General features: G+C 51.1%; 10 protein-coding genes across 10 annotated transcripts; 6 read left to right on the top strand and 4 right to left on the bottom strand.

The window, feature by feature from the left end:
- Positions 1–1,772: 1,772 nt before the first annotated feature.
- On the top strand, positions 1,773–3,257 carry M438DRAFT_319105 (MFS general substrate transporter; the record flags this gene model as incomplete). The annotated part of the gene is made up of 1 exon (XM_029902822.1): positions 1,773–3,257. The coding sequence occupies one exon, from the start codon at positions 1,773–1,775 to the stop codon at positions 3,255–3,257; it is 1,485 nt and encodes a 494-aa protein (XP_029760773.1).
- A 724-nt stretch (positions 3,258–3,981) lies between these two features.
- On the top strand, positions 3,982–5,905 carry M438DRAFT_392710 (uncharacterized protein). The gene has a single exon (XM_029909095.1). The coding sequence runs from the start codon at positions 4,206–4,208 to the stop codon at positions 5,436–5,438; it is 1,233 nt and encodes a 410-aa protein (XP_029760772.1). The 5' UTR covers positions 3,982–4,205; the 3' UTR covers positions 5,439–5,905.
- On the bottom strand, positions 5,543–7,164 carry M438DRAFT_345704 (Clavaminate synthase-like protein). Its single transcript, XM_029905510.1, has 4 exons — positions 6,861–7,164; positions 6,552–6,703; positions 5,977–6,493; positions 5,543–5,874 (listed from the first exon to the last, which is right to left on the bottom strand). The coding sequence occupies exons 1-4, from the start codon at positions 7,130–7,132 to the stop codon at positions 5,796–5,798; spliced, it is 1,020 nt and encodes a 339-aa protein (XP_029760771.1). The 5' UTR covers positions 7,133–7,164; the 3' UTR covers positions 5,543–5,795.
- Positions 7,165–7,506: 342 nt separating this feature from the next.
- On the top strand, positions 7,507–8,026 carry M438DRAFT_273148 (LexA/Signal peptidase; the record flags this gene model as incomplete). The annotated part of the gene is made up of 2 exons (XM_029900608.1): positions 7,507–7,779; positions 7,838–8,026. 2 exons carry the CDS (start codon positions 7,507–7,509, stop codon positions 8,024–8,026), a joined length of 462 nt encoding a protein of 153 aa, XP_029760770.1.
- Positions 8,027–8,301: 275 nt separating this feature from the next.
- M438DRAFT_274035 (uncharacterized protein) lies at positions 8,302–8,789 on the bottom strand (the record flags this gene model as incomplete). The annotated part of the gene is made up of 2 exons (XM_029900679.1): positions 8,302–8,674; positions 8,734–8,789. 2 exons carry the CDS (start codon positions 8,787–8,789, stop codon positions 8,302–8,304), a joined length of 429 nt encoding a protein of 142 aa, XP_029760769.1.
- Positions 8,790–9,360: 571 nt separating this feature from the next.
- M438DRAFT_319096 (uncharacterized protein) lies at positions 9,361–11,837 on the top strand. The gene is made up of 3 exons (XM_029902821.1): positions 9,361–9,630; positions 9,681–11,265; positions 11,323–11,837. The coding sequence occupies exons 1-3, from the start codon at positions 9,525–9,527 to the stop codon at positions 11,684–11,686; spliced, it is 2,055 nt and encodes a 684-aa protein (XP_029760768.1). The 5' UTR covers positions 9,361–9,524; the 3' UTR covers positions 11,687–11,837.
- On the top strand, positions 11,811–12,268 carry M438DRAFT_216549 (uncharacterized protein). The gene has a single exon (XM_029899444.1). It carries the CDS (start codon positions 11,935–11,937, stop codon positions 12,217–12,219), a length of 285 nt encoding a protein of 94 aa, XP_029760767.1. The 5' UTR covers positions 11,811–11,934; the 3' UTR covers positions 12,220–12,268.
- On the bottom strand, positions 12,269–12,943 carry M438DRAFT_216550 (uncharacterized protein). Its single transcript, XM_029899445.1, has one exon. The coding sequence runs from the start codon at positions 12,827–12,829 to the stop codon at positions 12,317–12,319; it is 513 nt and encodes a 170-aa protein (XP_029760766.1). The 5' UTR covers positions 12,830–12,943; the 3' UTR covers positions 12,269–12,316.
- Positions 12,944–13,252: 309 nt separating this feature from the next.
- Positions 13,253–15,584, bottom strand: M438DRAFT_345700 (uncharacterized protein). The gene has a single exon (XM_029905509.1). The coding sequence runs from the start codon at positions 15,553–15,555 to the stop codon at positions 13,414–13,416; it is 2,142 nt and encodes a 713-aa protein (XP_029760765.1). The 5' UTR covers positions 15,556–15,584; the 3' UTR covers positions 13,253–13,413.
- A 4,874-nt stretch (positions 15,585–20,458) lies between these two features.
- M438DRAFT_355485 (uncharacterized protein) lies at positions 20,459–22,855 on the top strand (the record flags this gene model as incomplete). The annotated part of the gene is made up of 5 exons (XM_029907037.1): positions 20,459–20,517; positions 20,647–20,797; positions 20,849–21,063; positions 21,356–21,430; positions 21,628–22,855. 5 exons carry the CDS (start codon positions 20,459–20,461, stop codon positions 22,853–22,855), a joined length of 1,728 nt encoding a protein of 575 aa, XP_029760764.1.
- Positions 22,856–24,195: the final 1,340 nt, after the last annotated feature.

The raw sequence follows: 24,195 nt of genomic DNA, 5'->3' as shown, positions 1-24,195 counted from the left end.
TAATATTAAGCACACGTCCGAAGCTATTGGCAAGCTCATGCAGGTGTAAAGTGGAAACCGGAACATTCTTGGCCCACTCCTTTTCGCCGATCCTCCGACCACTCACCATTAGATCGAGTGATGCAGTCGTTTCTTTACATAGACACGGTTCGATTGAAGGAGCTGGTGACTTGTCTGCTTGTATTCGAGTATCCTTGACAGCATGCCTTGCAAATATAGAGTTGATGGGCAACAGCGTTACTCCAACAGGCTTTGAATGGAGCTGAGGCTTCGGACTTTTTGCTCTGGGGACGACGAAGCCTAAATTTGATGCGATACAGCCCGATGTGGAAGAAGAGCGAACCAGAACAGAAAGAACGCCTTCCACAGCCAAGGCATATCTCACACCGACGTACTCGGCGTATACATGTCCCGGTCTGCATTGTCACACTGCATACCATAGCAACAGCAAACGACACACGCCGCTCTGTGGGCTGTGCTTGGTCTGCGTGGGAAAACGTATCGGCATGTGTCAAGACGTCAAGAATGACCCTCGAACGTCTGACTACCAAGCAGCGATATAAAGGCGTCCTGACTGCTGTTCACCTTGGCGGTATATCTTGTGTTCCAGCTGACGGGCTTCAGCTTGGCTTGCTCTTCTTCGCCTCGTGGCTGGCTGGGCTTGTGGTGCTTGCAACGCACAAGACGAGACCTCGAGGAAGACAAAAGCGTGTTTTGTGATATCCACCCGTATCCACTTCTACTTCGGGATTGTGCCAAGGTACGCGGCACATGCATGTCTGCATCAGAAGCTTGGAAGCGACCTCTTGTTTTAACCATTGATCACGTCCTTGGCCCTCACTTCTGCGGTTCTCGCATCCTGGAGTTGGGACGTGGCAGCCCAGGTCCTGCTCCTTCAACTTCGGCTCTCCTCCTCCAGATGCCTAATCCCACCCATTCAAGTTACGTGACGCTCCTTGCATGCTATGCATGGTCCCGCGAGATCGTGGTCGATGGTCGAGATGCCCACAGCCTGCAGCGACCCGCTTCCAAATCGAGCTTACCTGCGATGCGGTCAACTAACTTGCACCTATGATGAAGCTATCCATCCATGTAAGTAAGCTATGCATCCGTAAGTGTGCTACTACAGGTAGGAAGAACTGTGGGACTGTGGAAAGAAAAGAGGGGCACGCCTTTGGCTGTCTTCATCTCTATATCATGCTCATATCCGTATTTTCTTATCTTCCGAACTCTTTCAATCCTTGAACTTCACAAACTTCCCTATACACTATCGAACCCACAGCCTCTATTCGATCCCCTTCAAGCAATCGCACGAATGGGTAAAGTGAGCCCCGAGCCAGGCTTCAACGTGGTATGTATCCTGATATCACCAAAACAGATCGTTTGCTAACTGTATAAAGCCATCAACAGCTACCACCAAGGTGCCATCGCCAATGGACGATTTCCCGCAGTTCCTGAAGGACCATAAAGACATCCAGGAGCCCGTCATGGGTGCAACGTATGACGAATACAACCATGGCCCGGTATCACCGCTGGACACACCTGTAACACCTTCCGCGTCATCATCCCGCCATAACTCCAAGCACATATCTGTACATTCTCGTAGTGAACTACTGGCTACTGATAGCTGGCTACATCAGAGTATGGAGAAAGTCCCACAGATCCCCGCCATTTACACTAATGGACGGCGTAACTCGACAAATTCACTCTTGCTTCAGGCTGCAGGAAAACTGGAACCATACGAAGCTCTGGGGAATGTATCTATAGAACACATGCCTCCACCTCAAGGACCACCAACAAATGATCATCCGGAACTCAAGATCGGCGGATTTCACGAATTCTGCTTTATAGCGGCAGTTGTCCTCGCACAATTTTTCTGTCTTGCAGGTCTGGGCCAAGCAATTGCACCGGTCAAAATCATCTCAGCTGGATTGGGTGTCAACAATCCTGGTCAAGAAGCATGGTTCTCAGCCGCATACAGTCTCACCACCGGTACATTTATCCTGATCGCCGGTCGACTTGGTGACATCCTCGGTCATAAACGCGTGTTTGTGTTCGGGTACCTGTTTCTTGGAATCTGGTCCGGATTTGCCGGGTTCAGTGCTTACGTCGGCAGACAGATCTTCTTCGACGTCTGCAGAGGCATGCAAGGCATCGGCAGTGCGTTACTGGCTCCCAACGCTCTCGCACTGCTCGGACGCGCATACCCTCCTGGTATCAAGAAGAATCTCACCTTTGCGTTGTTCGGCGCCATGGCACCATGGGGGTTTGTGATCGGTGCGCTCTTCGGAGCTCTCTTCTCGCAAACCACGTGGTGGCCCTGGACTTTCTGGAGTTACGGTGCCGCAGCATTCGGCATGTCAGCTTTCTCACTGCTCGTCGTGCCTAAACAGCTAGCCAAGGAGGCTCAATTCGCAGGCGTCACGCATGTACCCGGTTTTGACTGGACCGGCAGTGCGCTGGGTGTCATTGGACTTGTACTTGTCAACATTGCATTCAACAATGGACCCTTGTACGGATGGTCCACACCTCATGTATACTTTGTTCTCATCATCGGACTCCTGGTACTGGTAGCGTTCTTGTGGGTAGAACGTCGGGCTTCGTCTCCCCTTCTGCCTGTCTCCGCCTTCAACGCAACAGTCACTTACACCATGGCTTTGATCGGCATCGGTTGGGGCAGTTTCGGAATCTGGATCTACTACTCATGGCGCTTCCTCGAAGAGTTCCGTCACTTGTCGCCGCTCAACGTTTCTGCTCAATTCACGCCCGCCTTGGTATGCGGACTCATCGCTGCAGGTGCTACCGGGTTCATGCTCACGCATACTCCTGTATCATTCACAATGTTGATCGCCATGCTGGCTTTCTTTGTGGGTCAGGTCATCACTGCCTTTATGCCTGTCAACCAATCTTACTGGCCGCAAATGTTCGTCTCAATCCTCATCATGCCTTTTGGTATGGATATGTCCTTCCCTGCCGCCACCGTCATTCTCTCCAACCACATGCCTCGCGAGCATCAAGGTCTTGCGGCGTCGTTGGTCAATACCATGGTCAACTACTCCATCTCACTGGCGTTGGGTATCGCCGGCACAGTCGAGGTCTCAGTCATGACTCATGATGGCACAATCACAGATTCGATATGGGGTGTCCGTTGCGCGTTCTTCACAGGTCTCGCTCTTGCTGGCTGCGGCCTTTTACTAGGTGTTTCGTACTTTGTCAAGTCGATGGTCAAGGAAGGCTGGAAAGTTGCGCAGCACTAAGATCATGACCATTTCCCGCTTGTATTTAATTGATTTATTCTACTGGCTATGGATGTTTGGCGTTTCGCGGTCGGTTAGCCGGAGAACAAAGGCTGTAAGAGCTTTATGAAAATGTCATTTGTTCGATACTTACGCACATCTTTGACGCTGCAAGTAAAGAGTGGAAGTTGAGAGCTCCTTCTTCGAGAGGAATGGAAAAACCATAAAGCCAAGCTGGTCAACAAAGCGCCCAATGCTCCTTCTGCTTCAGCAATGGCTCCGCCAAGTGTGTTTTGTTTGAATAGTTCCCGCATCGCCAGAGTGGGAAGTAACTATTCGGATACACAACGCTTCCTCGGACTGAATTCTTATCAAGAGACAGGCCTCGTCGCCGATCTTACACCCACAACTCTTGCAATATAATTGCAACTCGCTATCATGCCGGTTCCACAGTGGGTTTAGTTTTTAACTTGTTTGCTTCCAAGTTCAGGTCTTCACATGGCTTTCGTCCAGACTCACCCTTTTTTTACTAGTCACTACCATTTCAACTACGCTTTCACTCGACATTCACTAAATCATCAGCGCCGATTCCATCTCTTACAACAAACTGACACGCCCTATCATCACGCCCTTTTCCACCTCACCTTACTCCGATTTCACTCGAAGGTCGGAACATCCGACAGAATTCAGAGCTCTATCACTTCCATCGCTCAAATCTGAATTCACTACATTCTTTCCTCATCAGCCCAGCTATTTAAAGCTCCTAACCTTCCAAACTATACCTCTTTTCGACATCATCCAACTGGATTCATCCTATCACACAACACAACACCACATCATACAACACAGCCATCACAGTTCGAGCCGTACTACATTGGCTATAGCCATCGCACCTTGATCATTCCGTAAGCATTTGACATCAGATACTCATCAAAAGATCTCTAACAAGATCCATAGCAAGTACCGACCATGTCATCTCCAACCCTGATTACGCTGCCCAACGAGATGATCGCGCGAGTCGTGGATCACTTAGGAGTAGAAGACTGCCAGCAACTAAGAATCACCAACAAACTTCTCAGCGTCTTTGCCTCGAAAGAGTTGGCGAGACTCTGCTTCAAAACAGTCAATGTCTCCATGACCCGGTACACTCTTGATGCTCTTGTGCGTGTCTGCCAGCACCCCATATTCGGACAGTACGTGCGGGAGGTCGGCCTTTTGACCACACGTGCCCGACCAGAAGACATCACCCAACCTCTCAAAGACTTCCAGAACTCTTTCAAAACTGGCGGTCTAGAAGGCCTGAACAATGCCTATCATATCCTACAAGTATACGCTAAACAGTGTCATGAGGAATTCACTCTTGAACAGAGTGGCGAGGGCACTCAGCTCCTCACCACGGCGCTCAAATCACTCAAGGAACGGGGCCAGTCTGTGCTACTTTCGGCGACCGATTGCCTAAGTCCCATGGAAATCGGAGCCAAAAGAGCCTACAGAGACCACGCATTCAAATGGCTATCCAAGTGCAACGGACGTCTGAGGTCTTCGATGCGTGTACTTGCAAACGCAGCATTTCGTTCTGGATGCCGTATCAATGGCTTGCACATCAAACACGACTGCGATATCTCGGACTGTGAGCTGGACTCTCCTGAATGTGTCATCGATCTAGGGCACGTACTAGGCGCCTTCAGCATGATCAAGACTCTCTGCATTGACTTCACGGATCTGCCGTCCGAAAAATCTTTGAAGTCTCTAGGAGCGATGCTTTCGATCAGTCGCCAGCTTGAGGACGTCACGGTTTCCTTGCGCTGTGTCCCGGGTAGCACCGGATATAGACTGGAAAAGGCTTCTATCAGAACCGTCGACGATCTTCTTTGCGAAGGTCTCAGGCATGGACTGAAAAAGCTCAGACTCAGCGGCTTTCCAATCTCGCAGTATGGCCTCGTGTGTATATTGGGCGGCAGTTTCCGCACGCTCCAGAGCCTAGAGCTCACTCAAATTGCTCTGCGTCGTGGAACCTGGGACCTGGTTATCCCCTGGCTCCGGAACAACTTCTCCCTTAGCGAAGTCACAATTGAGGAATTATACCAGGTCGATGACGATGACCTCGACGAGGAAGGCTATCTTTTTGAAGAGTTCTATTTTGAACCAATCTGCGCCAAAGGTAGAGAGGAAGTTAAATCTGCCCTATTGCACCTAAGGTAGAGTTCGGATGACGAACCATAACCGCTTGTCCTATGATCAGGAGAATGCAAGACACTTCCGATACGGCTGAAAATGAGGCATGAGGCCTCTCTTTGGACATTTATTCGACCCGAGGAAGCATTGTGTATTTAGACGGCGACCTCTCACTCAGTCAGCCGAGGGGGAGGAACCATCCAAGCAGAATAGAGCATATAGTCACAAATGATGATTCTACAAAGGAGTCATGGCTCCTGGTACATTAGATTCACCGGAAACAAGACTGTAGACTCGCACAATCTTTTGTAGTGTTGAAGTAGTCTCCAACGAGAGCACGCATGACTTCAGCAAGTACAGTCTTTTTTATGTCGTTGTAGTCGTCTAGTTGTTGACAGCCCTAGCGATATCGCGGGCAAAGGCATTCGAGGCCCAGAAGGATCCGCCGAACTCCATGTCGTACCTGATGAATTTCGGTCAGTAAAATCCGTATTTTGTTTCAAACAAAATCGTAGATCCGTACGTTGCAGCAAAAGGGAAAGGAGCAAGATCAGGGAAGACTAACCAGTAGTTGACAGCACAGCAGTATCCTTCATCACCGCAACTCTGCTCGACCTTGTGATACCACTGAGCAGGCAAGTACATCATATCACCCTCATTCAAGGTAACTCTCAACGGTTTGACAAGCTCCGAATACGGTGTGGATCGAACATCAGGGAAGTCCGGATCCCAAGTCGGCACCGGCACGATCAATTCAGGCTCGTCAAGTGTGTGCTTCAAATCCTCTACTTTCAACTCTGCCTCTTCGTCCCCATTTGTCGAAGTATATGTTGTGCCGGAGATACTCTGCTCGTTCACAGCAGCGGCAGCAACAGGAGGCATGATGACGAAGTGTTTTTGGCCTCGGACTTGGACATAGATGTTTTCGTAGTTGTCTTTGTGGAGGGAGGTCGTGGACAGGCTATTGCCGAGCCAGAAGTTCACAGCCTCGGGGTTCTTGCGGAGGGCGATGCGAGCGAAAGGGATGTCTGAGGGGACGTCTTCGAAGAGGGAGGAGTATTCGTTGCGGAGATTGTCGTTCTCTATGGTTGGCAGGAGATCAGAACGGCCGTGGAAGGGAGAAGATTGAAGAGAACATACGCGTCTGGGCATACTTGATGGGTGTTGCTTTTTCTTGATTCGATTCTTGCTCTGAGATATAGCGGATGACCTTGTCGAAGGGCTCGAGTCTTTCGAGGGGCTTTACGTAGGATAACGAACCATCATCTTCTTTCAGCACGGCGTCTGCGTTGCTTTTTGCGTGTCAATGCTGGCAACAAAAGAGGAAGTATGAAAAGGGGAGAGAAGTGAGAAGTGAGAAGTGAGAAATGAGACAAGGTGCAGAAGAGAAAGGGTTGACTTCTTTCTGGAGAGATGGCAAGAAGGAAAGAAGGACGAAGTGGCACCTACCCAAATGGAGTAATGGCTACATTGACGAGGCTGTCACCAAGAACGCTGAGTAGATAATGCGAGTCCCATTTTTGGACAGCAGTCCAGTCTTCGGCACCTTTTCTTACGACGAATGGCCGATTGCGAGCGACATATTGCATAAACTCGAGAGCACTTGGTTCTTCGTAGAGTTCATCTATGACAGTCGCATTCAACTCATGGTAGTTGATGATGAGATCGCGAATTGCAGAATCTAGCTTGGATGCTTGATCATCAGGAAGTGATTGCGCCATCTCTTTTCTCTAACTACAAAATAGGTCAGTTTGGTGATTTGGATGTGGAAGATCAAGTGACGGTTGTGATGTCGGAGAAAAAGGCATGATGGTCCAAGCTTGTGACGAAGCATGTCAGGGTTGATGCATGATCGCATCGACATGCCAGAATTAATTATTTGGATAGCGATTAAGTCGACATGCTGCGACGACTACTGCTCGCGCAACGAGGCGGCCTGCCGAATAGGACGTCCACACCTGGACTGCGACGACGAAACCTGTCAATCTTCGGATACACCGTCACAGCGACCAAACGCAGCCCACAGCCCAAGGCTCCCTTGCGCGAACGCTACCCGAATGGCCATGTCTTCGCAAGGACTTTTGGCTATGGACTTATGGCTTACATTAGCATGCACATCTTCTTCGACCACTTCTTTACCTGGAGGGCAACATGGGGTCCATCAATGCTTCCCACCCTGAACGCAAGTGGCACGACCGTCATCATATCCAAATATTACCGTCGCGGACGGGGCATTGAGGTCGGCGACATGGTCTCGTTCAAGCATCCCGTTCAAAGCGAAATGAATGCCATCAAGAGAGTGATTGGTATGCCCGGTGACTTTGTGCTAAGGGACACACCTGATCAAGGAGATGGTACTATGATACAGGTATGCATATGCTTCTCCATGTGCCTTTGTGTCACTAGCTGACGATTTGCTGATGCAGGTCCCAACTGGTCATTGTTGGCTTGTCGGCGACAATCTGCCTGCCTCACGCGACTCGAGAATTTACGGTCCCGTCCCTCTAGCTCTTATCAAGGGCAAGGTCATCGCTCTCTGGAATAACTGGTTAGAGTTTCCTAAATCTGTCCAGCCCGCTTTTCAGGACGTCCAGGACGTCCAGGACGAGGGTTGAAAGAGAACAAAAAGCAAGATCAAGCAATACGGCCAACACCACAGCCTCTGCCAGCAGAGAAGACACGCCGCGTCGGACGGCTTCCGATCCAGGAAGCGTGGAATGTCCCCAAGTCGGAATCCGACATGGGCGAGGCTGAAAAATATGCCTCCTCCCCACGAAGAAGTCATAGGCATACCAAGAGGTCAATGCGGGATGGAAGAGAAGCCTTCTGCCATATACTGAAGGCAGTCATGATTGACGGATTGGTGGTGGGTATATACATGTACAAATCATCACTTCTTGCTGCTGCCACTCTTGACCCAATCAGCAAAGTCCTTGCGCTGAGCTCTGATGTCGAGGAAGCCCTGTCTCTGCTCCAATGCTGCGTAGGGGTTTCCTCTAGGTCCCAGAGGGTCTCCGTTGATGCTCTGTGTCTTTGAGCTCTTCTCCTTCTCAAGCTTGCCGGCCCATACGCGCCATTGGATGGGCTTCAGCTCGGGGCTGCCTATAACGATGCCGACGCAGAGCAGCAGGACTGCCGTCAAAGTCTCCAAGGTGATGTCCAGCGGCAGGTCGATTTGAGGCATGATGTATGAATGGACTGGTGATACGGGGACACCGCCAGCGAGGGTGGCTAGGGTTGAGTGCTCATGGGCGCTGTAGACGCTATAGCTTGTGTCAGTTGGATGTGCGGAGAGCGGCGCCGGGCGATATGGACAACGTACGCGTGTGCTAGCAGCACGGCACCAAAGATGTTGAGAGCGCTAGAAACGAGTGCCATGACGAGGTTGCGTGTGTTTGGTGATAGAGGTCGGCCGGAGTTGGTGAAGCTGCTGCTGCTTGGGCAAACGGCAAAGGCTTGGCTGAACCACGATTCGAAGAAGGCGGTGTGCCGAGAGCGGGTGTTCTGATTCGGAAGCCGAGTCTGGTACGGATACAATCAGTTTAAACCGTTGTGCTGAAGATTGCTGTTATGAGACAGAAGAAGCATCCGGACGCCCAATGACTAGCAAGCTGCAAGGGAGACGACCACCACGAGGCGCCAAGCTTTCCTGGGGATGCTCCTTCCTCCACCTCTTGCTGCACTTCCACCTCTTCTTCTTCTTCATCATCATCGAACTTCGAGTCAAAAGTCGCATTCCCTCCTTTTGTCATCCTGATCGCAAATAAACATGACACAGTTCAACATTGTGTCTTGAACGATTACTGATCTTTGTATTTGTCCATGTGTCTGAGTTCAATTGCCGCCTCGGTCCGTACTCAACTCCCTGCAACGTCCACAACGTTTTATAGATTCCAGTCCCCTTGTGTCCCGTTTCTGCTTGCCTCGCTCCAGATTCTGCTTGACTTCAAATACAAAAAACGTGCTGAAAATGTCCCAAAGTGACGCTGGTGGCTAGTCGTTATAAGACATGGCGTTTCTACCGCACGTGGCTCTGTATTTAGGTATTTCTTCATCTTGTAGTTCGCTCTTTCCCATATCGTCGAACTACTCGTACTCAGTCTCTCCTTCAAGATGCATATTCCAACTTTCCAGTCTCTCGTTTGCCTTTCTCTCCTCACCGCTCCTTACGTATCTGCTTTTCCTCTTGATGAGAACCTACAGCCTAGAGCTGCTACAAGTATGTTGCTGTTAAAGGAAGCAGAGAATCCATCCACTGACCACACGCAGCCTGCAATGCCAACGATGTCAAGACTGTCAAGAACAGCAACAAGCAGCCAGTACCATACTGCAAATCATGGCTCTCCAGCAAGCACTCCACATCTACGGTCAAGGGTCTAAGTGTCGCCCAAGTCAGCAATGCCTGTAAATGTATCCAAGCATCCGCTTCATCATCTTCTGTCGCCGCAGCGAAGAAGACCACCAGCTCCGCAAAGAAGGCTTCTTCTACAAAGAAAGTAACTTCGTCAACGAAAAAGATCTCCTCTTCCACAAAAAAGGCCACAACTTCGGTCAAGAAGACTACCTTCAAGCAGGCCTTGGTCGTCACCAAAGCTTCTTCTTCATCAAGCAAGTCATCTTCCACCAAGAAGTCAAGCACCTCAAGTCAGAAGACGTCGTCCAAGCCAACATCTACACTCGTTCAGTCAACGAGCAAGAAGACTTCTTCCACAGTACTGAAGTCATCGACATCAACACTCAAGACCACTGCTAGATCTACAAGTGTCACAAGCGAGAAGTCAACTTGGACTCCTGTTTCGACCAAGCAGAGCAGCAGCAGCTCTTTTAAAATCAGCTCAAGTTCCACTTCGGCAAGATCCACGGCTTCTTCAAGCTCCTCCACTCACTCTACTATTTCTACTTCATCGACAATCACTTCCTCGGCTACAGGCTCCTCTTCCAGTGCAGTGGTCTCCAGCACTTTGAGTTCTGCATTTTCTTCCGCCGTCGCCATCCCTACTGATCCTACTTCGGACGTTGTCGCCAACCAGAAAGCCCCCACCTCCGTTTCCACACGATCAGCTTCCGACTCTCAGACTTCAACAAGCAATGCTATATCAAGCGAGACCTCTTCGCCGTCTACCAACTCGAACACCGCTTCCACTGGAAGCAACATCATCACAAACGGCAACTTCAACGGGGGTTCCACCAACGGATGGCACGGAGCTCGTGCATACGGTACCAAGTTCTCGGTAGCTTCGCTCGCTGGCGACTCGAACTACGAAGCACTTGTCAAGTATGCATTGGCCGCCAACGACAACGCAAGTGGTCAGCTCTACCAGAACGTTAGCATTCCAGCCAACTCTGCCTGGCAGCTTAACGCCGATGTCTACCTCAACTACCCAAGCGGACTTCCTGCTGGAGTTTCTTGCGTGGTCAAGTACAGTCTGGGTAGTGACAGCATCATCCTTAAGCAATATGGTGCCGTCTCCACCAGCGGTGCTGTTCTTTCCGACACTGCTTCTGGCCAACTATCGCAAGCTTTTACTGGCAGGTTCCAGATTGATACCTACTGTAACAGCGCTAGTTCTTCGGCAGCAAGCTTCGCCCTAGGCTTTGGTAACATCCAGCTTCTCGTCTCGGACGCTGGCAGTGCTGCAACCACGTCCGCTGCTGCGACTTCAGCCGCGGCGCGCGTTGCAAGCACAACTGCCTCGAGCCCCTCAACAACATCTTCGGCCGCAGGTGGCAGCGCAACAGCAAACAACATGCTTACCAACGGCAACTTCGGTACCGGCGACTTCTCGGGCTGGGCCCTCTATCGTCTCGGCAACCCTACATTCGCAATCCAAGGCGATCCCAATGCCTATGTCTCGTAAGTTCCTCTGCAGACCTTGGCAAGCCCGAACAACAGCTAACCATCGCTAAACAGTGTCATCAAATTCCCCGCTGGCGGTGATTCAAATTCCCAAGCTGCCCTGTTGCAACAACCCGCGAGCGTCCAGGCTGGCAAGACTTACAACCTCTCCATGGGCCTGTTGCTCAACTACCCCTCTGGCCTTCCCGCCGATGGCGCCACTTGCAGTTTGCAAGTATACCTCGTCGACTCCAACGGCTTCGGCATACTGTTCGCTCAGACAAAGTACGGCAACGGCGACGCAGCTTTCCAAAGCATTACTGGAACCGGAACAGTAAACAGTGGCTTCGACGGCAACTTCAATATCATGCTCAGGTGTTATGGCAGTGCGTCGGCGATTGTCACTGGTATCGAAGATGTGGTCGTCTCAGAGTCGTAGTTGCTCCTTCTTATCCTCTACTTTTCGTGTACACTCGTTCTTTCGGCTTTGATATAGGTTGGCGCCTCGGATAAAATATTATGTCTCTGGTATACTCTAGCGTTTGATACACTCTTTAGATTAGCGATCAAAATTTCACGTTTTCACCTCGTCTTTTTTCATCTCGGCTATGGTGTGGTGTCCACCCCTGAACAAGCCCATCAAAGGGCAAGATTCTGTCCTGGATATAGTGTGTGCCCAGTGAGAGTATGTTTTTTGCGTGGCTCTCGCTGGACAAATGGCGAATTCCGAAAGTCATCTTGCCTATTTGGTGGGGAATTTTACAGGGTGCCACGGATGAGCTGAGATGTCCAATTCCTGATCAGATAGTTGCACAACCGATCCTACTACGATTTTATTCCCGCGCGCGCGGTTATCTCGCTGGTTTTTGTGCAATCTTCATATCCTTCAGGCATCGATTCCGGGCCTGTGAAATAACACTTGTGGCAGAGGAATTTGGATGTGTCTTGTCGTTCTTGCCACCTGCAAGATAATGACACAGTCAGTATATCAAGAGATCCAAAGGGGTCTGCGATCAGATGCTGTGGATTCCAATGAGAAGCGGGAAAAGGAGCCATCAAGTCGTTCATGTCATGTGCACACGTACCAAAACTTTAACCCTCCATGTCTGGAGACCAAGCACTTGCCACAGTTGTGTTCGACCTTGTCCTCATACAGCACAGGCACATGGGTTTTCCAAGGCAGAGATTCCCTCATCCAGCTATGTGTGGCCAATGTAGTACGAATCCTCGTTCGCAACGTATACAACGGGTCTTCGGCTTTCCGTCTCATGTGTGCCATGCGCTTTGCTTCGAGAGCGAGTTCGCGATTTCTGAAACCCCAATTCTCGTGAGGAGGCCGCTCGCGATACCCTTTGAGTTCTTTCGCCGCGTATTCTGGATCTGTGCGGCGTCTGTTGCGTCTTCTTTCGTTGTAGCGATCCATCTGCTGTCGTTTAATGATTGGATCCAAGGAGCGGCCGAAATATGTCTGAGAGAGTGCAAAGGTCCGGATGTGGGCTGTCGGGGAGGCAAAGGTTGGTGATTGTGATATGCCAACCCTTTTGAAAAAGTGTAGTGCCATTTTGTTGAAATCGGAAAACATATCGCTCGGCAGCAGAAAAAGACGGTCACCGAAAGTGTACCAGTTGCGAATGCTTGTGATGAATTGTAACCTGGCGGGTATAGATTTGATGCGGGTTGGCAAGTCTGTTGAGGCCGAATCAGAATCTCGCCAATACTTTTCCACAACTTACAAAAATATTCACGAAACGTACAATTGATCAAAGGCTGTGATGGTGCGTTTGTACGCGCTAATGAAGAGGGACTCGATATGTTATTGACGGTGACAAAGCGATGTCTGAGGTGGAAGCCAAGAAGATTTTCTGATAAGGTGGTAATCAGGGTCACCCCGGACAACAAGCGAGAAGGTCAGGGTTGTGCTTTCCCTTTTTCTTTTTCAGTCTCACGCCCGACTTTCCAGGCCAGACATCAGACATCACACAGGCACGAATTTTTATCGATTATCCTGGTCTGGAAGACGGAGACGTGTCCCTTTACAATTACATACTGTATAGCGGCTGGCAGTAATTTACAGTAGATGGGGACATCCAGATGTATGGACAGATGAAGACCATGTAAGTCATGTCATACGGAGGTCGTATCGATCCTAGCATTATCCAGCTTCGCTCAACCCATCAGCACGCTCGTCCAATCAAACTTCTCCCAACGTTTCCTGAAGCTTTCCACTCTGGGATCTTGTCTGGTCCACCTGCCCTGCTTCTTGATGATTTCTGGCCCCTTCCTCAGCATGCCTCCAATGACTTCTCTTGCGAATAGATCACCCTTCGGCCACCTGCGTTCGTCCTCGATTACGTGGCCCATACCACCATCCAATGTGAACCAAACGTGGAAGTATGGCATCTCCTTGACAAGACTCTTCCTGAATGCTTGCTTGCCATATCCGGGACGTTGTGAGTTGGCGAGTGTGTCGATGAGCTTCTTGTGTTGACTCCACTCCTCGTCAGCACTGAGAATGGCTTCTTTAAAGAAAGCAGGCGCATTGTCGGCGAGATGGAGAGGTACAGGGACAGCAAAGAGAGCTGCGTGGCCACGACGACTGTGCATGTGAGCTGCGTTTTCGTAGAAGATGACGCCCCTTTCACGCTCGTAATACATTCGAGTCAAACTCTTCATGAAGTTCCGGATCTCTTCCCATTCGTCGTCATCACATTCCAGCAGATTGAGATGGTGCTGGATTGGTACAATAACGGCGCCACCAGCTGCAAGCTCTGGCTCTGTCTGTAACGTCATGTACACCCGTGTGGCTAGTGAGACTATAGGTGCTGACGGGGGTGTATTTGTGTCTTCGTGGTGGCACAAGGGACACGAGTCGAGGACCTTTTGCATCTTTTGGAAGTCCCCGATGGCAGTGTTACGAAGGTTGATCTCTGACTTGCCAACCCGTTTGGCCAGTTTAGAGGCATTCTCGTCCATGTAATCAAGGTCGTCAGTGAATTTTGCGTCTTTGGCAATGCGCTCCGCGAAAGCTTTGCCCTCACCACCAGCCATTCCTCGGGTACGTCGTTCTTGACGCACCATGTCTTCTATGCTCATATCTTCATTTTCCTCTACGTGACCACGCTCACGGCCACGCTTGTTTTCAATGTGCTTTACCTCATTGCCGCGGCCACCAGCGAGCATACGGTTCTCAACTGCGCTGAGAACTACTACGTCCGATTGCTTATTGTTGGCAGCAGAGGCAGTAGCAGCAGCTTCATACTCGGCCTCTAGTGCAGCGAGATTCGGTGCTTTCCGCAGCTTGGCCTTCATCAATTGTGCTTTGAGCCTGTTCAAAGCGGTTTGATCGAGAGCTACCGTGGTTGCTGGTGCAGGAGCCTCGTCCATGACCTGGCCCTGACTGGGATTGGCTTGTTGAGGCACAGAAATGTTGGCAACGCGTTCGGGCGATTGCCGATGCAAACCAGCCTTTTGTTTCCGCTCGGCGTATAGTTCACCACTGGGCTTCTCAAGGCCGACATAGTCCTTGCCATACATCTGGCGACGGTCCAATTCACGCTCTTCCTCGCGCGCATCGTCAAAATCTCTTAAAGACCCAAAGCGTTCCATGGCGACTTCGTCTTCAGAACGACCGGACTCTTTGGCTTGACGATAGACAGCGTTCAGCTTGGTCATACGCCATTGTGAACCTTGATCGCCGAAAGTGTAGGATACCTCGTGATGGATGGGCTCATCGTCTACGGGCGGTGCATCTTGGACCTCTTCATCATCTTCCTCCAGATCTCTGGCAAGTTGGTCCAGGTCTTGACGGTGTATTTTGCGATCGAGTTGGTCTTTGGCAGAGACGAACTGTGAGGGCGGAGACTTCGGGCGCTGGCGTTGGATATATTCGACATTGAGTGCTGATGGGGCCTCCATCCATGTGTCGCGCTTCAAGTTCTTGTCGGTCGCAGCTTCCAATTGCTCGTCCAGAGTGTCCTCGGTCGGCGGTGCAGTCATGGCTTCTTTCTCGACCCAATCGTCATCCTCTTGGTCATCATCTTCCTGAGGGCGAGCGGGTCGCGGCGAACGACTGCGCCTGCGCTTAGAGTGTCGCTCTCGTCGGTCTTCGTCATCGTCTCTTTCGCGGTGGTGGCGGCGTTTGTGTCTACTGTCTGACTCGTCATGGCGCGAAGAGCGGTGGTGGTGCCGGTGACGTCGTCGTTCTTCGTCGCCGTGGCCTTCTCTGTCGTCTCTGGTACTGTGTCGCTTGCGATCCGACTCCTTGCTCTTGGTGGCTGCTAGCTCTTTCTCAAAGTCTTCGAGACCCATGGTTGGCCGATGCTCACTGTTGATTGAGAGGATAAATGTTCATGAGACAAGGATCGGAATTTTGGAAGCTACGATGACGCCGGCAATCGATACAGGGTTGCCCCCAATACAGGTTCATGAATTTTCATCTTTCCTTTATGCACTACAAAACACCTAGCTATGTCAAGAATTCAATTCATGTTTGAACTTGAGAGCCCTCTGTACCTTGATATGGCCAGATGGGCCTATTCAGAGTAATTGTCAAGCTATGGTTCATAAATGTCGTGCTTCACAATCCCATCATCAATCTGGGCTCGCTACACCGGGCGTCCCTGCATTGGTCGAATCGTCACGATGGAGACAGCACCGCAATACACACCGACATGCCCCGAGAAAGCAGGTAAATGCCAGATGCTTACCAAGCAGCTCATGCGAGGACGGCAGCGACATCACATGCAGCGAATGCTCGAGCGTGCCCCTCCCGTTCACATTGCGTCCAATATCGTAGACCCTGTCACATTATGTCGAGTGCTTACGCGACAGCACCCTGACATGTCTCGGGTGAGTCGATGACAGATGCGCCAGCATGTTGCTTTCCAGACCCTCGTCAGCCCATTACATCGAGAAGCGTTGCTGCCAGTACTATGCAATAGCATTATCAACCAGCTTCATATGTCCGACCATCGCGCAACGGCTTCCCAAGGTTCGCATGAGCAGTGAACAGTTCACATCTTTCCATGGACTCGCGCTTTGCTCCCCAAAATAGCCCGTCCAGCGGACATGTCTCCTCGCTCAAATCCTGCTCTTCTCCGTCTCAGCACGGCAGACGACTTGCATCCTGTTCGACCCTGTGGCGCTCATGCACCTGGAAATCCCTAGCAGCGTGCTTACGTCCTCCTGCACTGTCGCATTGTTCCATCTCAACTTACCCCGTACTCGAGGTGAAGACTTGTCTAGACCGTGACAGTAATACGGATTCTTTTTTTTTTGGCTACAGATTTCTGCCCTGCCTTCCAGACCTGTCTCGTTCTGCATTCCATGCCGTTGTATGTCATACTCGAGCAGTCGTCTCGTTGTGGTACCCCCGTACGGAGCACACCGCCTGCTGTTGCCTTCACGTCACGCCGGATGCGTCACATGGTTTTCGGTAAACAAGTCCGTCGCATACCAGAAGTGGATACTTGTAAAATGGTCGCATTGTAGCAAATTCCCATGCAGCGCCAAGGTAATCCAACATTTTGCCATTTATCAGTCAAACGCGCCGCCGGCAGTTGGTCACAGCAAAAATGACTTTCTTCAGCCGCTTGAGTCTTGACCATGCATCTTCTGCGTATGGGGAATCTGTTTCGGAGCGACCGTAGGCTGGCTAGAGGATGGTCAGGGTACGTGTACAAAGAGCTGAAGTTTCGTGCGCCGCCTACCTGTCCGTCAACCAAACAGCTTGGGCATTGGTTCGCGACCTCGACAAACGTAAGAACTGGCCTGCTACATTTCCTATTGGAGACTGCCGCCCAACAGTCGCGCTTTTAGGCCCACGGTGCCGTGCATAGCCCTTAAAAGGTATTGTAGTCGGGGACTTTACCTAAAGACGTGCGGCTCTGTGAAGGTTGAGATGCATTGTTGTGTGTACTAACAAGTAGGCAGCTGATCCTAATAGGTCTGGAAGTGGCTTTGTCTTGTAGTGATATCCTTTGCGCGGTGTCAACGGCCATACCATCGAATCAACACGCGTATGTGATAGGAGCCGGGTCGTGGTAACGATCTGTCGTCTGGTTAAGAGGTACTACGGCAAGCTAGCTGTTGTGTAAAAGGATGGAAGTGTGACCCCCGATCAAGTACGGCAGCTGGCAAGCATGCAGGGAAATCTTGTACATTCTGCTTCTTGCGGCTCGATAGGTTGAGAAGCGGGCTGCAAGTCCGCGCTAGATGGACATGACCTTCACCATGATATGGTACGAGCCTCATCCTAGAGCTTTGAACGCTTGTGCAGTACAATCGAGCACTCGCTGTTAGCTCGATACAACAGACTCCGTCTCTTCCCCTTGATCAACTGCAAGAGAGAGCGAGATGATACGGAGCATCCATCGATGCTCGTGTTCGGCAATTCAATGTTCATGTTTCGAGATGCTCACGTCATGTCATACTGCTTGTTACGATCGTGTTTGGAATTTCAGATGGTCGGTCGCTCAGAATGTATGAGAAGATCGTGTGTCGTCGCGCGAGATACAAACGAGGCAGGCGCGAGATCCGGCGGCTCCGCGCGCCCAAGTCACCGCTCCAACGTGAGGCTATACAGCTTGGCTTGGAAGTGTGCATCGACAGCCCATGTGTGCGAGCTCGTAATCGAAAGGGCTTTCTAGTTGGTGATCCGAGACACACACTTCCTGATTTTTCTCGTGTTTTGCAATTTCAAATGTTTCGCTTACGCGGCCATATTTCAAAGGAGAGCGGCATCTCACAACTCTTGAAAGCCAGAATTGCTGATCGAGCTCGATCATCGGAGAAGCTGACTGGTAAGAGTTTAAGCGACGGGCATCCAAAGATTATGGATCATAGACTTCAAGGGTCAGTTCTCTTCGCGTAGTTTGGCATCGAGTAATACACCAAGTAATCAACAATCTTGCTGGTCCACTACCAACTTGGCGGAAAGGAACAGTACCTTGATCCGAAACCGAACTACCCGGAGATGTTTCCAACGGCGGTAGTTGACCTCTCTCTCGCAAAGTCCGTAAAACTGTGGAGACTTTATGGTTGCCAGCCCCTCTCCTAAAGAAGCGCGGAACTCATGCAATCTACGTGGGTGACATACCAACAAAGTTTCTCGCGCGGGGTTAGGTTGGTGGTGTTTTAATATTGCGTTCACTGGGAATACAAGAATGACATCAATGTCTTCGTTCAGACGCGCAGACAACACATGGGAAATTCGGGTATGCGTGAAGCAGATTCTTATCATTGTTTGCACATTAGACACCTTGCCCACCGATTTACACCTCGGTTTTGTACACCTTACGACTTTTTACACCTCCCCGATCGGCATTTTGAAACGTGTGCGGGACTGATGTAACAGGGTCTAAACCCACATATTTTGGCGAATGGGAGAGGTCGCTCCTACGAAGCCGCCAAGTGATGAACATCGATTTCCCAATTAGGCCATTTTAAAAGGTGGAAGCCATGATACAGCATCTGTACCACCGCGATACAGGTTGCTGTCTCCACCTTCCCGATCGGGCCATTTTTAGGTGTACAATCGAGGTGTACAACGGTTGGGCAAGGTGTCTATTGTGCTGATCTGTCTAGCTAAAACGATCTTGTAGAAGTTCCGCAAAAGGATCATGCAAAACCAACTTCCATGCAGGTTGTGAATCGCCATGATCCGCAAATTGGACTCTTTTCGTCACATTCATCCGCACTACATGTCCGAGTGCGGATGAAGGATCGTTGTGAGACTGTTTACCATCTACCGATGATAAACGCAACTATCCCACCAAACCGGAAGGTGGTTTAGGTAGGCTTTTGGTCATGATTCGGGTGTGCAGAGTTTTACTGCAATTCTGCATGCCATCGAGATCCGTTTCCCTGAGAAATCTTAGGATAAAGCTACCTGAGAAGCTAAGAGCCGAAACGGGGGTGCGAGTTGGCCCTGACCACGTGCGGAGAGGCTGAAGCCACATTAACAAAGCATGGCACGGTAAGCGATATGGGGAGAGCTATGGGTCTTGCTCAGCAAGACTGCTTTGCTTCGTTCCAGCCTCTGTAGCTTGAGCAGGCGATCGAGCATAGGATCAGTGAGGTATGCGAGCGTGAAGAGAAGATGAGTTGCAGTCGCGACTCGCTAGATCTTGGAAATCTGTTTCACACATTCACTGGAAGATCGATCGAATATCTTCTTTCGAGGCTGAGTCGCCTAGTAAAATTGACCTCGGGACGATGGAAGAGCGAAAGCAGGGATTTCTTCCAGGGACCAGTGCTGACAGCGACGATCACTACAACATCGGCGATGGCAGCCAGTCCCTGACACCGTGCGCGCAGTTGGGCGCAGGCGGCTCTGCGGGTCTTGACATTAAATTTTCTCGAATTCTGAGACGCGAACAATAATACGACAGCGACGTCATAGGCAAGTCAGGACAGCGACAGCAGGCTCGCACGATGGTCAGACGTGCGCCGACATACCAAAGCGTAGCCAGAGGGCATGAGAATTTATGTTTTGGGATGCAGAATTGAGGCTGTAGGAATTCAAGTCCGGAGGACGAACGTTCCGGCGAGAGGAACGGCAAAAGCAAAAACAAAGAAACATTCGAAGAAGCAGATCCGTCCCAGGAGTGGTCCCCGGAGATTCCAGTCAATTGGTTATGCTTTGCGTAGTGATTTGAGGGGAGACCAATCAATTCAACCAACCCAATGCATGGAATTTAGTCCCTGGCGCCGCCGAAGCTCCATCTCCTAACGCTGGTTGACGAAATGACAGTCAATGGAAGACAACAACGTCATGAGTTGGCCCTAGCGTAGGGGTCGATTAAATGATTACTCTCCAGAGATCAGTAGTCGGTTGACTGCGACAGACGTTTAGGAGAGTGAAAGCAGGGGACCGATATCGAAGACGCTAGGTGAAACAAGTTAGGGCCTTTAGTGTGTGTTGTGCAGGAAGAGCCGCAAGACCCTGTGGACCAAACATCGACATGCACAAATGGGGAAGGTCTCCGTTCTAAAAGCAAAGCTAAAAACCTGATGGCAACAGATGGAGATCCAAGGATTGTCAATACTGCGACGATGGGTACGTTGGAATCTTGGTAGACAGCGATGAAGCAAGAATTCTCGAGCGGTTGTGCCGGTGCTAGTCGAAGGATTATTCTCTGTTGCAGAAAAACGCGGCTAGGAAGAGATGACCTAGAGAGGTGGATCGAGAATTGGCAGACATCGACGCTGAATGACAGAAGTGGGGGCGAGGATTGACAGGGCCCTTGGAAAGGGACTTGACTTAATCTGGTAAGACCATATGCAGGGCCGAACAGTTCTACCCACACCTTGTGATGCCAGCGATGAGAATATCTCGAGCATGCGCCTACCGGATGCGGATTAACGCACAAAGTCTGTAAGGAAGCTACACTGCTACAGTCGTGCAATGGCAAATAGCCATCATGACGAAAATTGCCGACGCGAAAGCGAGATAGGAAATATCCATGAGGTGCAGCAGAGTCAATTTGTCGCGACCTCGGGGCTCGGGTCAGCGAGCACCTCAGACGGACTGAGCAGCTTGTGCATGGAGGTGTGTGGTATGTGTTGCCCGCGTGGTTGTGCAGGCTGAATTGACACGCAGATGTCGCATGGATGCATGTGTAAAAGATGGCAGCACCAGTTGGCTCGAAACGAGCGAGTCAGGAGGATTTCGCGTGCGCAGGTGCAGGAAGGCACTCCTAGCTCCAAGGCACAAATTGATTGTGAGATCACCAGTCAGCAGCGGCGGTTTCGCTGGCTGCAGTCGAAATCGAGCATCCCAGGCGGCTGGCAGGGATCGGGCTTAGGGGGTGGTCGGTAAGACCATGCAGCTTGCAAGACCAGTAGCAAGCTTGCAGGAGAGGGCTTCCGTTCAAATCGGCGATTGTTCCTTCAGGGCCCCGCTATTATTTCTGTCAGGCAGGGCTGGCGTATGAACGGGCGCTTGTTGCGATAAGGTTGCGTTCAAGCATGCATGTCTCCCGGCGCAGACGGTGGATGGCGCTGGCCGTCCGCGGCGAATATGACGATCCCGTCTATGGGACAACTCGGCCGTTCGTGGCTTTCCAGGGTAGTAATTGGGTTGGCCATCCCGGCTTTACCATAACAGGATCCGACCTGTGGTCAAAGTGCTCCACGACCGAGTAAAGTCGAGTGGGAAGCTTGCGGCATCCCCTCGCGCGCCGTGCGTTGTCTCCCCTTCATAAAGTACCCGTTGCCCTCGTCCATCAAGAGCCTTGAAAGTGTTCGTTCTCTTCAAGGCCTGTTACATTCGCACCTGTCTCTACACCCTCACCATTTGACACTCAACCCGTTCACACACACTCCCTCAATCAAACAATCAAACATCACCTCTCTCGACCATCGATACTTCTAGCTTAGGCTTTTGCAGTCCCACCTTCAAGTGTATATCTTCTGCGGTCTTCATTCCGCAGATTGGCCCAAGACTCGTTTCCTCATGATGGACGGTAAAAACAGCATCGGAAGGAAGGTATCATTGCTCAACGACGACTCGCACACTGCCGCCGTATTGCCCCGTCTGCCGCCGCTGAGCGTCTACTACCGGGCTACGCACTCGCACTCGCGCTCGCCAAGTTTGGCTTCGTCGACGCCCAGCGTTTCCCCACAAACTCCCCGATTGGTGAGAAGCGAATCGTCGGATTCCCGCCATCTTCCACTCTCACCTCTCACACCACCTCCAACATCCTTCGACCACTTGCATCATTCCAAGTCGGCCCACTCTCTTTATTTCGCCGGACCTGCCTCATTTGCCAAAATGGATGACTCGACGTCCTCCATCTACCCTCCGGTCCCGGACTCGCAGGCCGTTGCGCCTTATCCAATGCCCGTCTCGCAGCCCGCATCATCAACAACGCCAGCCATGTCGCAACCCATGGCGCTGTCTTATCAACGCAGCTCCAACTCGCCTGTCTCCGAGTCATCACGCGCCCCTGCCGCCAACAAGTCTTCCACCAAGAAGAACCAGTATCCCTGCCCTTTGGCTAAGCACTACAACTGCAGCGACTTCTTCACCACATCCGGCCATGCCGCCCGTCACGCCAAGAAGCACACTGGCAAGAAGGACGCTTTCTGTCCCGAGTGCAACAAGGCCTTTACTCGCAAGGACAACATGGAACAACACCGTCGTACCCACCAAAATGTACGCGGCCCTTCCAAGTCTTCGACAGACGGTCGTGTCAAGAAGTCAACCAAGCCTGCCCCGCGCAAGTCCATCTCTGGCCCTCTGGAAGCTGCTGCCGTTGCTCAACTAGAGGAGCACCAATCTCAGCCCCCGCAACAAATACCTCAACACCAACACCAATTCCAGTCAGCTCAGCAACCCATCATGTCGACTAGCCCTTACTACATCAACCCAGACCCCATTCAACCTCTTCCTCAACCCATTCTCTCCGACTTCAACAACACAAGGCCTCCGCTCTACCGCTCCAGCTATCCCAGCTCGCTGGACTTCCTTCCTCCCCAAACCAGCCTTGTGCAAGACCCAGACCTCCACTACAGCTATCCCTCACCCGGTCTTTCTAACGGCCTTGACACTCTAGCTCTGGCTGCCAGTGATCACCGACGCATGTCTGGCGAGGACTCCTGCTAGACTGCTTTCCCATTCCATGGTCTCACTGATCATCTCTTACGATTCCTCAATGTCTGCACGGCTCCTCTTTTATGTTTTGTCTTTTTGTCTTTTCTGCACGCACATATACCCAGTTTCGATTCTGCCTCATACTTTGTTCCCCTAATGCTGGCTGAGGAGGATTCATTTTCGAAGGTTGACCACATTGGCAAGCAAGGCGGACTTGCATGTCGGGTCTCATGTATCACTAAAAAGCATTACGCGAGCGTTGGGGGTTTCTGATTTCCTTTCTTTTTCACAAGGTCACGCATAAAACTATTGTATAATGCGGATGGCCAGTGTGCGATCCACACCTGGCGCACAACTATCGACAGAAGGGCAAAGGGGGTTGGCCGCACCAAAGCTGCTGTGGCATAGCACTGTGTACTAGAAGTAGCTATCGAATACAGATCATCAAGCGATGATACCCAAGCAAATGTTTACTCCTGGCCCACTTCTCGCTCCTCGTAGCAACAATGTAAATCGGTGCTTGCAAGGATCGACCGATCTCGTTGTCAATATCAAATCTGCCACAGCCAAGTCAACACTCACAAAAGTAGATTGCGAAGGGGCCAACAAGGCCGGCGATTCCGACGAGAGCCACAGTGATGGGGTGGCGCGGAAGACGTGTAACGGATTCATGAATGCTCCATCGCAGCAACTCACCGACTCAAACAAAGCAATCGTAAGCGAAAAGCGTTCCAACCCCAATTCAGAACGATCGGCGAACGGGTATCCCGGAGGGCTCCTCCGTGAGCCTCACCTTCTTACGCCCGTATGATTTTGTTGGAACATTACCGCCCTTGCAGCGTATTCTGGCGGTTGCAAGGATTTTGGTCTATGGCTTATGTGTAAATATCAACCCTCCAATGTGGCAGGTCGAGGCCACCCCCATTTCAGCCTTCGAGTTCAACCACAGGGACCCTATCATTGAGATCCGCGGAATTCGCTTCGGAAGGGAGGAATCGCAGGAATATGAACGGATCCGAACGAACCCTTTCCTTCGAACCAACCTTGCTGTGCCGACATAGCATTACCCGCCATATTGCGGGGCGCCTCGTACATGTACTCAAGTGGTGTACCTTTTCTCGGTACCTTTGACAACTTCCCTGCAGAGCCGACATGCCAGCTGAGGTGTGTCTGGCGATTGTCTGGATTTCGTGAAGCGCTTGTCATAGGTTTGTATGGCTGCAGGGATCTGTCTCAATCTTGCCAAAGGGTCTTGTCAAGGTGAGCGAGCTGACTTGTTGACCATTACCCAGATTCTGGTCCTGATTCAGCCGCTCGTGACCCCGCCAGGACCCTGTGTTGAAACCAACCCA

The sequence above is a fragment of the Aureobasidium pullulans genome (assembly GCF_000721785.1).
Source record: "Aureobasidium pullulans EXF-150 unplaced genomic scaffold scaffold_9, whole genome shotgun sequence".
In the NCBI taxonomy this organism is placed as follows: domain Eukaryota; kingdom Fungi; phylum Ascomycota; class Dothideomycetes; order Dothideales; family Saccotheciaceae; genus Aureobasidium; species Aureobasidium pullulans.
The sequence above is the reverse complement of the archived record's forward strand: the minus strand, read 5'-3'. Positions and strand labels throughout refer to the sequence as shown.